This window comes from Schistocerca cancellata, chromosome 2 (assembly GCF_023864275.1).
Source record: "Schistocerca cancellata isolate TAMUIC-IGC-003103 chromosome 2, iqSchCanc2.1, whole genome shotgun sequence".
Taxonomy (NCBI): domain Eukaryota; kingdom Metazoa; phylum Arthropoda; class Insecta; order Orthoptera; family Acrididae; genus Schistocerca; species Schistocerca cancellata.
In genome coordinates, this window is record NC_064627.1 from 439,617,696 (window position 1) to 439,632,942 (window position 15,247).

The following is a 15,247-nucleotide window of genomic DNA, read 5'->3' on the forward strand; positions in this document are numbered from 1 at the left end:
CGCTCCGCATTCGTGCGCCTAGGTCCACCTGAAGTAATCGTTGGCTCACAGAGGTCGACCTTCAGCCCCCCTTTAAGGAAACAGGAACGACCATCACGGGTGTCGGCTTCAGGAACAGGATGAGCAGCAGCGGTGGTCCATCCTCTCGAAGGCAGATGACGGCGTCGTCCTGGTCACTAACACAATTATTTGTCTACTGATAGGTTCAACTATTAGTTTACACGTAATCCCCTTACTATGTCTGTGCTTTATTTGCAAAAAAATCAACGTGTATTTGGTGCACAGATGAATCTGAGCCATGTATTCACTTTCGTTTAAAACAGAAGTAGATCGCAATCAGATTCACTACAGCGCTGGTCGATGTCACTCTTATGGTCGTTATACTATGCTGTTGTCCATCGCGGTATTCCTGTGTGTGCTGGAACATTTGGTCAGCTGTAATTCTTACTTTTTGCATTGCTACTATCTCTTCCAGTAACGGTGTAGTGTCTGGATTCAGGATATTATGTAGTAAGGTTAAGATCTGGTTAGGTAGCAGAAGATGAAGAGAGAGAAAGCATATGAGGATATTGAAAGAGTAATACAGTATGTAAAGGGAGATGAAAATGTAATAGTCATGGCAGAATGGAATGCAGTTGTACGGGAAGGAACAGAAGAAACGGTTACTAGGGGAATATGGGCTTGGGGCAAGGAATGAGAGAGGAGAAAGGCTAATTGAGTTCTGTCATAACTTTCAGCTATTAGTAGCAAATAATCTGTTCAAGATCACTGAAGCGGGTGGTGTACTTGGAATACTCGGGGTGATACGGGAAGAGTTCAGTTAGATTAGATCGTGATCAGACACAGATTCTGAAATCAGATACAGGATTGTAAGGCGTACCAAGGAGCAGATATACACTCAGATCAGAGTTTAGTAGTGACGAGGAGTAGGCTGAAGTTAAAGAGATTAGTTAGCAAGAATCAATAAGCAAAGAAGTGGGATACGGAAGTACTAGGAGTGACGAGATACCCTTGAAGTTCTCTAAGGCTATAGACACAGCAATAAGGAGTAGCTCAGTAGACAGTAGAGCTGAAGAGGAACGGACGTCTCTAGAAAGGGCAATCATAGAATTTGGAATGAAAATCATTGGTGCAAAGAAGGTAACTGTGAAGAAACCGTGGATAACAGAAGAAATACTTAAGCTAATCGATGCCAGAAGAAAGTACAAAAACGTTCAGAGAAATTCAGGTATACAGAAATACAAGTCGCTCAGGAATGAAATTACTAGGAGCTATAAGGAAGCTAAGACGAAATGGCTGCAGGAGAAATGTGAAGAAATCGAAAAAGACATGATTGTTGGAAGATCTGACTCAGCATATGGGAAAGTTAAAACAACATTCGGTGATATTTAAAGCAAAGGTGGTAACATTAATAGTGCAGCGGGAATTCCACTATTAAATGCAGAGGAGAGAGCGGATAGGTGGAAAGACTACGCTGAAGGCCTCTATGAGGGGGACTGTATGTCTGATGTGATAGAAGAAGAAACAGAAATCGATTTAGAAGAGATAGGCGATCCAGTATTAGAATCACAATGTAAGAGACATTTGGAGGATTTAAGATCAAATACGGCAGAAGGGATAGATAAAATGCCATAAAAATTTCTAAAATCATTGGCGGAAGTGGCAACAAAACGACTATTCACGTCGGTATATAGAATGCATGAGTCTGGCGACGTACCATCTGATTTTCGTCCACACAATTCCGAAGACTGTAAGAGCCGACAAGTGCGACAATAATCGCACAGTCAACTTAACAGCTCATACATCCAAGTTACTAACATGAATAATATACAGAAGATTGGAAAAGAAAATTGAGACTGATAGATGACGATCAGTTCAGCTTTAGGGAAAGTAAAGGCAGAAGAGAGGCAATTCTGACGTTGCGGTTGATAATAGAGGCAGGACTAAAGAAAAATCGAAACACGTTCAAAGGATCTGTCGATCTGGAAAAAGCGTTTGACAATGTAAAATGGTGCGAGATATTCGAAATTCTGAGAAAAATAAGGGTGAGCTGAAGAGAGAGAAGGCGGTTATAAACAACATGTACAAGAGCAAAGAGGAAATAATAACAGTGGAGGAGCAAGAACGAAGTACTCCGATTTAAAAGAGTATAAGCCAGTGATGTTGTCTTTCGCCCCTACTGTTCCATCTGTACATCGAAGAAGCAGTGATAGACATAAAAGAAAGGGTCACGAGTGGGATTAAAATCATGGTGAAAGGATATCAGTGATACTTTTTGCTGATGACATTGCTGTCCTGAATCAAAGTGAAGAAGCATTACATTATCTACTGAATGAAACGATCAGTCTAATGAGTACAGCATACGGACTGAGAGTAAATCGAAGAAAGACGGAAGTAATGAGAAGTAGCAGAAATGAGAACAGCGAGAAACTAAGCATCAGGACTGATGGTCACGAAGTAGATGAAGTTAAGGGATTCTGCTACCTAGCCATCAAAATAATCAATGACAGACGGAGCGAGGAGGGCATAAAAAGCAGACTAGCACTGGAAAAAAAGGTATTCCTGGCCAAGAGAGTTCTACTATTATCAAACATAGGCCTTACCTTGAGGAAGGAATTGCTGAGAATGTGCGTTTTTAGCGCAGCATTGTAAGGTAGTGTGAGAAAACCGGAACAGGAGAGACTCGAGGCATTTGAGATGTGGTGCCACAGAGGAATGTTGAAAATTAAGTGGACTGATACGTATGAAATGAGGAGGTTCTGCTCGTAATCGGAAAGGAAAGGAATATATGGAAAATTCTGATAAGGAGAAGGGACAGGATGATAGAACATCTGTTACGTTGTCAGGGAATGACTTCCATTGTAGTAGAGGGAGCTGTAGGGGGCAACATTTGCAGAGGAGGACATAGATTGTAATATATCCAGCAAATAATTGAAGACGTTGGCTGCAACAGTTACCTTGAGATGAAGTGTTTGGCACAGGAGAAAAATCCATAACGGGCAGCATCAAACCAGTCAGAAGACTGATGACTCAAAAAAATAAAAAAATAATAAAAAATAATAAAAAAATAAAACATGAAAGAATGTAGACCTCTAGCTATTTCTCTGGCAAGTATACTGTAGTATCTTACCACGCAAGTGTGGTCATACTAATTATCGTAGCTGGTAGAAGAAATGTCGTGCCTGATGGTCACAAGTCTTTGCTCTCGTACATATTATTTATAACCCGTGACTTCCGCTATCTTGCTATCCCACTATATTCGTATCCGGGTTTCCCGTGTTTGTAATACTTTACTATTAATACTTCTGGTGAAAAAACTGAGTAGACACAGTAGGAGCCTACTCTCTGGAAACGTAAACACTGTGTTAACGCTTCCCTTTGATATTCACTTGCTCCGGCTTTTCACCGGAATAATTGAACCTCACATGCCTGTACGCCAATCTGTATCATCCTACTTGAGCAGATCGTTACGGTTTCCCTCTGGCATCTCTGTAGGTCTCTCAACGACAATGGAACATAGGCATCTCTTTGTTCTGTCGCTTATTAAAACATCTTTGGTCCGTACCTGTACCCACTCCCCCGTACTTTCCCTCTTAACTGGGTAGGCGTGTGTGGTAAAGCACAGCTACCGCAAATTTACACATACTACCGGGAACCATTTCAGCACATGTAACCTTGCACCATCGTAAATCATTTAAACGACGGGCACGTGAAACTCTAGTGTCAAATTTCCTTTTGATGGTTCCCATAAGTGCCGTTATTCTGCTGTAAATTCTTTTTGCGTATTGTGTAGGCTGATTAGGAATTGCTGTAGTGGCAGTCATGCAGAACTTAGCTGCCCATGAATAACGTGATGCACTGCTTCTTGTAGCGTAGCTGCTTCCACCTTTGTAGCATTCAGACTATCTGCGCTTATAGCAACGTATTTACGGCCACTCTCCCATTCAATGCGTTCAGTCGAATTTTTTCACTGTCTGCAAGTCACTGTTTAAGGCCTGCTCCGTATCTCGTGTATTCTGCTCTGTTTCAACAGTTCATTCTAGCACTTTCATAGTACTACTTAGCACATGTTGTTCCATGTTCAACAAATGAGTGACATGAAGTACCACTCTGGATCTAGTAACCTCCACCACATCAGGTATTCGCTCCATCGTGTCGCTCTAATTCCGGATATCTTCGCTGTCGGCTGTGCCAAAAACTGTTTCGGTAATTTCCCACCAGCGTCTGATCAACCCCTCTTCTTATGCACCAGGATTCGTGTTACCTGGTCCATTACCTGCATAAGTTGTTCACTTAGTTTTTCATATGAGAGTTGTACACGTTGGTATCCCCTTGTACTTCATTCAAAATTCTCTCTTTCCGTGCTTCTCGATGCAGATCGACAAAAACGTCTCGCAATGTGTGCATTTCATTTCTAACCTCCAATGCACTGAAAGTAAGTCAAAGCACCCTCAGATGGCGGACTCCAGAAGTCTAGTTTACCTTGTCGAAACTATACCCCATATAAAAAAACCACATTGCGTCGATCCCCCAATAATGAAAAATTAAAAAAAAGAATACGCCTTAAAATATACTATAAATGGAACAAAAGAGAAATGGATGATTTTGTAATAATCTACACAAGAACAAAGTAAGTGTGGTACAGGTAAACAATAATCTCAAATCTTATCTATCGGCTTGGCCTAATGGCGTAAGGTATTTTAGACGTACTCTGGTCCTCTCTTTCTTTTTTGTTCCTCGAAGCTTTGCATTCTGTACTGCAGATGCTGCTGGTATCCGTGGCAATGCATCGAGAGCTCCTGTAAAAGGTTTAATACGTCCGACATGAATAATCAAAGTCTTCATTGGCATTCGTATTTTAACATTGACAGACGATGTCATTTCCACTACTTGGTATGTCCCGTGCTATCGACTAAGAAATGTCTTTGTTTTGCCTTTAGGTGTATATGGATTCATTACCACTGCCCACTGACCAATCTTCTATTATGGTAACTTCCGTACGTGTTGTCCTGCCTGCTCTTGTCTTTCTATGTCTTTCGTATTTGCGCGTTTGCTTGTCGCCAAATGTCTCATAATTTCTTAGTTAACTTTTTTGTCTGTTTCGACGCTGAATCCAAGCTTTGGCTTAATCACTTCGAAAGGTGAAGGCTTTCTCCCACGTATTAACTTTTGTGGCGAAAGACCGTAGCGAAGTGGACTTCAGAATTGTACACAGCAGTTCTAAAATTTAAATGTACATCCTAATACTCATGATTTCTACTAATGTAATAGCTCAACATCTTCGAAGTCGTGCGATGGACTCTCTCTGTTCTCCCATTGGTTTGCAAGTGGAAGAAGCTTGTCCGCAGCTTACGAATTCGGAGCAACGGCACAACTGCTTCATATGATCGGACATGAAATTGGTATCTTGATCTGTAATTAACATTTCTGGAATGCCAAATGCCAGCAATCAATTAGTTACTAATGCTTGAGCAACAGTACACTCTTTTTGGTTAGGGATTACTACCATTACCACATAAGTGAGAGACGGTCGGTTATAGTCAATATTCATATATTTACTGCTGGTATTTTATTAAATGGGCCTAAAGTATCGATCCCCAGCATTTCAAACGTTTCAATCCTTTTCGTAGATGTTTTAATGGAATCGATTGGTGGTTAACACCCAAATCTCGAGATGTGAGACGCTCATGTCAGTACCAAACATTATGTGTGTATAGAGTATCAACCAAAACCCCGATTTAGTTTGTGATGTGTGCTGTCGTCCAGTGGAAGATGTGGAAACGGTAATTGAAAGTAACACCAGAACTACGGAGTATTGAGAAACCGTATCTGTGAGCAGTAAACGTCAAGATTCCTGGTAGGTGAGATCGTTGTATTCAACGTCCCAAGGTTCGAAATTCACGATAGCGATTTCTTTTATAACAGTTTACGCGTGAAACAGTTATATGAGAGAACATTTTTCTGACATGTAAAAGGACGTTTCGAAGCTTGTAGCACTATTATTTTGGCAATCCCCTTTCGCTTCTTTGCTTGGAAGTAGCAAACCTGTAGAGTACCTGCTGCCTATACAAATATACACACAGGTTTGTTACTTTTAACTAACGAAGCGAAAGCAGACTGCCAAAAGAACAATTCTACAAACTCTGAAACGTCCTTTTACATGTCAGAAAAAATGTTCTCCCGTACAACAGTTTCACGGGTAAACTGTAAAACAAAGTGCCTTCAGTGAGTTTCGAATTCGGGACTATTAGTATAACATTCTGATACTCTACCAACTAACCTACGAGTGATATTCACACACGCAACTAACAGACACGCATTTCCTGTACTCCCTATTTCTTTTAATTGCCATTTACACATGTACTGCTGGACGACAGCACACAGCATGAACTAAATTCGTGTTTTGGTTGATACCCTCTCAACACACAACGTTTGGTACCAATCTGAGTGCCGGCCGGTGTGGCCGAGCGGTTCTAGGTGCTTCAGTCTGAAAACGCGCGACCGCTACGGTCGCAGGTTCGAATCCTTCCTCGGGCATGGATGTGTATGATGTCCTTAGGTTAGTTAGGTTTAAGCAGTTATAAGTTCTAGGGGACTGATGACCTCAGATGTTAAGTCCCATAGTGCTCAGAACCATTTTGAACCAGTCCGAGTGTCTGACAGCCGGAGGTTTGGGTATAAGATCAGCCCATTGAGCACAAGGTGTGCACATCCTGACAAGCTGCTCGACATCTCGTCTCCTAGTCCTCAGTCAGAATTTTTCGGCACTTTGTCTATCAGTTTTTCTTTGTCCACCATGGATTGGTCACGTGCTGCAGATACCAGTACTCGTAATCCACACTTTGTAGTTCTGCACAGCAAGCTATAGTGTGTCATAAACTGATGTTGCAGTTTGAATTATAGACATTCCGCATCAGCAGTTTGAGTATTTCGCCATTCAGCAACACTCCTGCCCAATGTTTGCTGAATTGCAATTTTTCTGCTCAAACTGCCTGCATTAGCACGCCCTTTTCCTGGCTTGTGTATTACCTCATAAAGAAATGCAATCAAACGATGCACCCACCTTGTTAATCTGCTGCAAGTGTCCTTGTATCCCAATAATCATTTAAGAGCAGCGTGATCCTTCACTGCTTGAAAACTGAAAGTACATAATGCCATAAATTATTGGCAGCAACTCCTTCTCAGTCGTGGAAAAATTTTTCTCTACTTCGTTCAACTGTCGGAATGCATACGCTTCAGGATGCTCTTTGCCATTTATATTCTGCCCTAGGAAAGCCCCAAGAGCTGTATTAGTTGAATCACAAAACTGAATAAATTCTTTTCGAAAATCAGGGACTATTAAAACTGGGTTCGATATAAGTGCTCGGTTTGGAATGTAAACCACACTGACGTTCAGTACACTTCTCAAATTTTGCTGCTTTTTGTAACAAATGATTCAAAGGTCCAGCAGTTTCAACAAAATCCCTTATGAATCGATAATAATAATTACAGAGGCTGATAAAACTCTGCAACTGTTTAATTGTTCTCAGTGGCGAAAAGTTGTGAACTGCTGAGACCAAGCATGGATCTGTTCTCACACATTTCTTGCTAATTTACTTGCCCAACATAATATTCTTGTCTTAATGCAGAACGGCATTTATCATTGCTCAGCGTTAGTCAACTCTTCCAAGTCCTTTGAAAACACTGTAATCTCATCGAGATACGTCATACATTGTTACAGTTTCGTTTCCCTAAATACACCATCCAATAATCTCTGAAAGTTGACGGGTGCACTCTTGAGTCAAATGTCTCTGAGCGGTATGGGACTTAACATCGGAGGTCATCAGTCCCCTAGAACTTAGAACTACTTAAACCTAACTAACCTAAGGACAGCACACATCCATGACCGAGGTAGGATTCGAACCTACGACCGTAGCAGTTGCGCAGTTCCGGACTGAAGCGTCTAAAACCGGTCTGCCACAACGGCCGGCTGATTCTTGAGTCAAAATAGCATTTTACGATATTGGAAGTGACCTCCCAGAATGCCAAAAGCTGTTTTTTGTCGATCCTATGGCGCTACTTCTAGTTGATGATATACGCTCTTTAAATCCGTTCAGAGGGAAATAGTTGCACTGACCAAAGTAAGCGAGAGTCTCTGTTATGTTTGGTATTGGATATGTTATCATTTGTGCACTGAGATAATAATCGCAGCAAAATCTCTGTTTTGAGAGCCATCTCGCGACTTCTTCATGACTGAAATTGCTGGTGCTTCCTGGAGACTGTCACTATACTCGTACTCAACAGTATCATCAGCAAGCTGCTGGTCCGTAAATTCTTCCATTTCCACTTGCATAGACTTCGGAACTTGATATGGGTTCGCCGGCCGGAGTGGCCGGGCGGTTTTAGGCGCTTCAGTCTGGAACAGCGCGTCCGCTACGGTCGCTGGTTCGAATCCTGCCTCGGGCATGGACGTGTGTGATGTCCTTAGTTTAGTTATGTTTAAGTAGTTCTAAGTTCTATGGGAATAATGACCGCAGAAGTTAAGTCCCATAGTGCTAAGAGCCATTTGAACCATTTGATATGGGTTCTTGAACACAGTAGCATTATCCTCTTTTAGTGCCCTATGTCTTTTAGTGGCTTTGCCGCTAAATAGAACACTCGGATGAATCAAACCCACGAATTGTTTCTTTACCTTTTCGCTGTAAATGTTTCACTTTCTGATGCGCTGCAGCTGCACAGACAATTTTCTTGCGACATCGGTCCTACCTATCCATGTCATCTTCCTCCAAGACATCCAGATTAGCAGCCAGTAAATTCTGTGGCAGACTCACCTCATCCCGGCCAAAATTATCAAGACTGCCCAGAACGATAAAATTTCTATTCATGTCAGTGACGCTCACTATATAGTATCTCTGCGTACAAAACAGTTTGACTTATCCAATTATTCGTTAGTTTCCAGTGGCTCTGCGACATGTATCACATCCTTAGGTTGGATCATATGAACCCAGAACAGATTCCTTGTACTTTGCAGTACCATATCACGTGAACTATTTTTTTAGTGTCTGTGTCCACAGTTTATTGGGTAACCCTTTCATAATCTGTGAATTTAGCGACAGTGTATTACATGTGGCTGTTGCCCTTAGCGGAAACAGTGTCTCACCAATTTCAATTGTACACTGTAAAAGATCAATTGTGTGACGATTAGCAAGAAAGTCGAGTACCACGATAACACAATACCCCTCATCAACACCCGGCAATGCTTCTACGTGCTCTCGAAAACACTACGAGATTCTCTGCGCTGGTGTACTTCGTTATCAACCCTTGTACAATTAATATAGGTAGATGACACAGCTTGAACTCATGATACTTCATACTCAAATAAATTACAGAACGGACACGTCAGTGGCTGCAAGTAAGTTCCCGTGGAACACGGACACTCCTACAGGTTCCAGTAGTCTACAAAATGACTCTTTTAACGCACTGCATTTTTGGCGTTCAACATGACCAACAATATACAGAACGAGAAAACAAACACGTATCTATTTTTCACCACACAGGCATTGTTAGAAACTCCAGCTCAACGCGTTGATCTCACCTGAGAGCTACGTAGATGGTCGGATGCTGTTCTCCTAGATATGGGGGCGTGGCAGCAGGTGTATCTGTCTCTACCACTGTCAACCTCTTGATGACAACAGATAGAGGGGTCCTACAATCATCCGGAGAAAGTCGGGTGGAATGCGATGATGAGGACCTAACTATGCTCGAGAATGCAAAGAAAACATAATCGACAGTGACATATCTGTTAGGCAGTAATAGAGCATTGTTTTCCAAAGCGCCGCACCACAGCTGGGTCAACAGACCAGCGGAACAGAAGAGAGGCGGTGTGTACTTAACTTGGGGTTCCACCAGTTAAGCAAAGTATCCAGTGACGGCGGTTACGTCAGGGGACGGCCGTCGACCCGTGGACCCGTGGACGCCGGCAGCCTCCAGCCGTACATATCGTTCTTCAAAGTGGTCTCGTTGACTTCAAAGATGTGCACTCAAGAGTCATGCCCTCAGATCACCTGAAACACTCGCTGACTCGCAGGGAATGGTTCTTAGCCCACGTTCAATAGAAAGGAGATGGCAGCATGCGCGTCGGCCTCAGGAATGGTCCATCAGCTGCACTAGCCCTCAAACCCTGAGTCAGGTGACGGACAGCGTCCTGGTCACGCAGATCAAGCCTCCAGCAGGCCTGCAGAACAGGCAAATACATCCTGATCGGAAGGCACCGTACCAACACTGCCAACCTCAGATAATAATTAAGTACGATGTATTTGCCTTTTCTGTTCAGACATCAAATAACGAGACACCGAGGTGCTGTCCAATCTCCGTGGGAACGTACTTTGTTTTCGCTTCAGAATTGGGTGTATCTAATCGAAATGAATCGCCCCATCATCGTTCTTGGAGGATAGAATCCGATCAGCCAGTGACACACTCCTAAATCCCGTTACCAACCTCTTATTTGTTAGGTGCATTCTGTACGCCAAGAATGGGAAGTTTCTCCATCGTTCCCCCATTTTCTCACGAAATAGTCGATTCTGTTGTCCACCATACGGATTCTTTTTTGCTTTTTCTTAAGTAGGCAATTTTCGAGGGAGATCTATGGATCTATGTCTTGTGTTCAGTCAATCGTCACCCTTTTGCTGTGTGGGTCATTTGTCTTCCGGTCGCAATTTGGTGGTGATCCGCTCGCTGTTGGCTGGATTTGGGGAAATGTAAGTGTTGTAATTGTGGCAGCACGATCCATATTCATAGCAGCTCATTTTTGCTTCTTTGCCACGCAACTTGTGTCGTTACTTTGGTTATAATTTGTACCATCCCTTTGCATGCTTATCTTTGATTTACCAAGCTGCCCAGATGAGCAGATATTGTTGTGCTTTCCCGACTGTGTTTTCCAAACACTTTGGCACTTCCCCATAGTTTTAGCTCAGTTTTGTAATTTAATTTGTGTTTTAGAGAACATTGTTTTATGTTTATTGTTATTGTGGTTTTTGTCGGTCACTAGAGCAAATAAATATCTGTTCATCTCAGTCTTGAGTTATACCGTAAAATTCTTTGCATTAACCTATAAGTTTTCCAGGGTTATGTTACCCACTAATAATGAACACAAGCTGGTGCTCGCCTGACTTTGTTGATCTCACAGTGTAGGCAATGTCGTTGTGCGCAGTGGTCAAACTCACTGGTGTGTTATAACAAAAATTCCGAGAAAACTAACGAACATTACATTCGCTCGCCTTGTATAATCAAAAATTTCTTTTATAACGAGCACTGCACTTACTCTCCTCGACTCTGATCCAGAATATGGACTAAGCTTTCACTCTTTTATCCAAACTCTCTTAATTTTCTTATGGACAGCATGTGTCCTTTCCATAATTTTGCATACTTCCACATCCTTGCGTTCCTCGTCTGGCCATCCCAGCTTTGACATTTCCCACTTCCTGTCAGTCTCATTGCTTAGACTAGGTACTCCCTTTTGTCTGCTTCATCTGCTGAATTTTTATTTCTCCTTTTGTTAATGAAATTAAATATTTTTTTACCTGCCTGATCCTCTATTATCTTCACTATTTCACCTCTCACAGCTACTCATTCGTCCTTATTGTATTCCTTATCCCCGTCCCGGTCAAACTTTGCCTACTGTTCCGTTTGAAAGTGTCAACGAACACTGGTTCTTTCAACTTATGAAGGCGTCAGCTCTAATTTCCTATCTTTCTGTAATATTTTCAGTTCATATGCGAAGTTTATAAGCAATAAATTAAGGCCGCAGTAAAGATCCGCTCCCGCTTCTAATTCATTCGGCATGTTTTCATTTAATGTAGATCATATTTCATTACACGCCACGCCTTAAGAACACACATTATCTATGAAACAGGACAGCACTCATCTTTATGATTAATTTCCCGTTTTGAGGTAATTAGGACAAACGCTATATTTTTGTATAGCCCCTACGAACTCCATCAATGAACAACGATTTCTGCGTTATTAGATAGCTGCCCTTCTCTCATCGAAGCAAGGAGATACCTTTTTGCACTTGTATGCACACACACGCAAATTTACATACAGGAAAACGTAATTTGACTTTTGTTGCAGTTTATGTTCAGACCAAATGTGTCAATCGACAAGCTATCCAATGCTTCTTACCGAGTCAGACTATAGTAACATGTGATTAAAGTAAAAGAAAAATTGCATAAATGCATCATTGTGATAAATGCTACATGAATGCATTACTGAATGAAATACACGACTCAAATAACGAGGTAGCTACAAACGTTAGTAACTCACGAAGGAAATGTAATAGTTGACGAACTATGTCAGCATACATGAATTTTAAGACCTCACGATGGGCGAACTCCTGAAACATGTTACGGCGAAATGCAATGCAAATAAATTTCTACTTGTATTCCTTGAATGGATTCAGAATTGAAAAGTTAAGGCAACTACGTATTCTGACACACACTGTGACCGACGTCGCTAACGTGCGTTTGTGCTGTGTTGCTTGACTTGGAAATAGACGATTTAAGTCCTGGTTGCAAGAAACATGTCACCGCCAGGACCTGACCGACAGTGGCAGAAGCTGTAGTGAGGTACTGTTCCTAACCACTGATTTCTAGAGGGAACATCGTGCGTACAGTTCCTAATTTGTGGGCAGTGTCTTTTTGAGGAAAGTTATGTTGATACGGTAATACGTCTTTCGAATGACCAATTTCGTGTCCTCCTTATGATTTTAGTGATAAGTAGGCAACATGCGGTCATCAGCTCTCTTTGTTTAAGTCCCATCATCATAATTGTTATCGACAGCACACACGCGTACAAACACACACACACACACACACACACACACACAGAGAGAGAGAGAGAGAGAGAACAGATTACGGTTGTGGTACTTGATATGGAAGTTGTCTGTTTAGAGCCTGTTGAACATCATTTACACCAAACTCTCAAACTCTCTCTCTCTCTTCATCTTCCTCTCTGATTATTTATGTCTTTCACTTTGTCTCTCTCTCTCTTTCAGACATACACAAGCAAACACACACACACAGCACACACACACACACACAAACACACACACTGTGTTCTAGGAGATTGCTACTAGTAATGAACCGTTATTAGTTGATTAATTAAACTTCGGGCAAATCACATAAGATTAGTTATTAATCACAAGTAAAACAACACACTTCGAAGACCATTGCTCACCCTCACATTTAGTATACAAGAGACGTCGGATAGAAAAAGAAATGTCATGAGGATGAGGAGGCAGAAGGGCGGTGGGCAATGGTAACTGGTGGTCAGTAAAAAGGCAGCTGGGAGATGAAGATATTCAGACAGTTGTACTTTGCGTATCACCAATACATTTGATCAACTGTGAGAGCTTAGTGGAGAGAAGCCACTTGTAGCAGACCTTATTCTTCATAAGGATGGGGAGTATGATGTAGGTATTGACCTGGAAAAGATAGCTACTCAAACTCGTGGCACAAATGTACACTTCGTGCAAATTTTTCAGCGTCATGATCGGCGATTGCAATGGTGCCAGATCAGTCTGTCAATAGGACGGGATTCAATAAGGACGGCCTGCACTTCAGCAGGTATGGAAGAAGAGTTTGGCCAAGCCTATAGGTGACAGTGTAGTGGGCGGGGGTGGGATTACCCATGGGGAAATTCCTGTAGTGGTTGGTGTTAGAGCTGCGGCTTCTTTAGACTGCAGTCAGCTGATAAGTATCCCTGCTTGAAGGAAGTCTCGCCAACCAAGGATCCACCTTCAAAGAAAGTCAGTTATCCAAGTAATGAAGGAATTAGCATATTTCATCAAAATCTAAGAATTATTGAAGTTAGTGAACTGCTTATTGATGTGGACTCTGACAATATTGGTATATCTAAGCGCCACTTAAATAATGTGACAGTTAAGAGGCTTCCTTTACCAGGAAACAGATTAGCTGGCTATTTTTAAAATAGTTCTTTTCGGCGTGGGGGTGTGACCATGTGCGTAAAAAACAGTGTTCCATTGGAGTCCATACATGCATCAAAGCACTGCACTGAACAGGTTTGTTGTGCAGGGGCAGTTGAAGTTAGTGAAACTAAACTTCTAATGGTTAGTTATCGGTCCCTTAACTCTGACTTCAGATCATTTCCCTTCAAGCTCGAGAGAGTTCTTGGTTCACCTTTATACAAAATACCAAAAAAAGATAGTTGTATATGGTGACTTCAGTATTAATTTTGTGTGTCAATTATTCAAAATGACAGTCACAATCGCATTATTTATTTTGCCGCCAACCGGTTTCAACCCGCCATGGGGTCATCTTCAGGGCAATTTACACCATTTGGCCGCTCGCTGGAGTCTTCACCCTGCCTGTGCACGGTTGGTAATGCTAGTTATCAACCGTGCACAGGCAGGGCGCATTGTAATCCATAAAAAATCCTTCGTTGTTCGGGAACATTAAGTCGATGAATGGCTGCAAATCGTAATCCAGCTAGCCGAACACAACCTTTTCAAGTCCAGGCCATAATCGTTCGTCATTAGTTTGAAGAACACTTTGGAAAATAAGAGCAAATGACTGGGCTACCCATCGAACATTTATAGCATATAATCGGGAGGTCATTCCGTGTACAAAATCCTACACTGGCTACAGTTTCGCAACTACGGATGGCTCAGAATCTCTTAAGGCACTTCCAGCGACTTATTGAGTCCATGCCACGTCGAGCTGCTGCAGAAGGAGGTCCGACACGATATTGGGAGGTATCTCATGACTGAGTGTATAATGCTACCACGACAGATCCTCTAGCGAGCGGTCGCGGGCGCGTGGTGCGTTCATGCAGTCGGTTCAAATGGCTCTGAGCACTATGGGACTTAAAATCTGAGGTCATCAGTCCCCTAGAACTTAGAACTACTTAAACCTAACTAACCTAAGGACATCACACACGTGCATGCCCGAGGCAGGATTCGAACCTGTGACCGTAGCGGACGCGCGGTTCCAGACTGAAGCGCCTAGAACCGCTCGGCCACACCGATCGGCGTTCATGCAGTGCTTGTGTGGGTAGGCAGGTGTAGAGGGTACATACCGTGCCTCTGCAGGTAGCTGTGCTGGCAGCCCGCCTCGTCGGCGCACCCCTGGCCGCGTTCGGTCGGCGCGCAGTCGCAGTACGAGTCACACAGGTTGGCACGACGGATGCAGCGGCCGTTCGGACAGCGGAACATGTCGGCGCCGTCGCAGGCTGTACCTGCAACCATCGCCAC

General features: G+C 42.6%; 1 protein-coding gene across 1 annotated transcript in view; it reads right to left on the reverse strand.

Moving 5' to 3' along the window:
- Positions 1 to 15,247, reverse strand: part of LOC126154853 (G-protein coupled receptor GRL101-like) — a 373,478-nt gene that overhangs the window by 257,371 nt on the left and 100,860 nt on the right. The window contains exon 6 of the mRNA XM_049916191.1: positions 15,073 to 15,231. Within this exon, the coding sequence (XP_049772148.1) occupies positions 15,073 to 15,231 (159 nt within the window). The remainder of the gene's footprint in view (positions 1 to 15,072; positions 15,232 to 15,247) is intronic.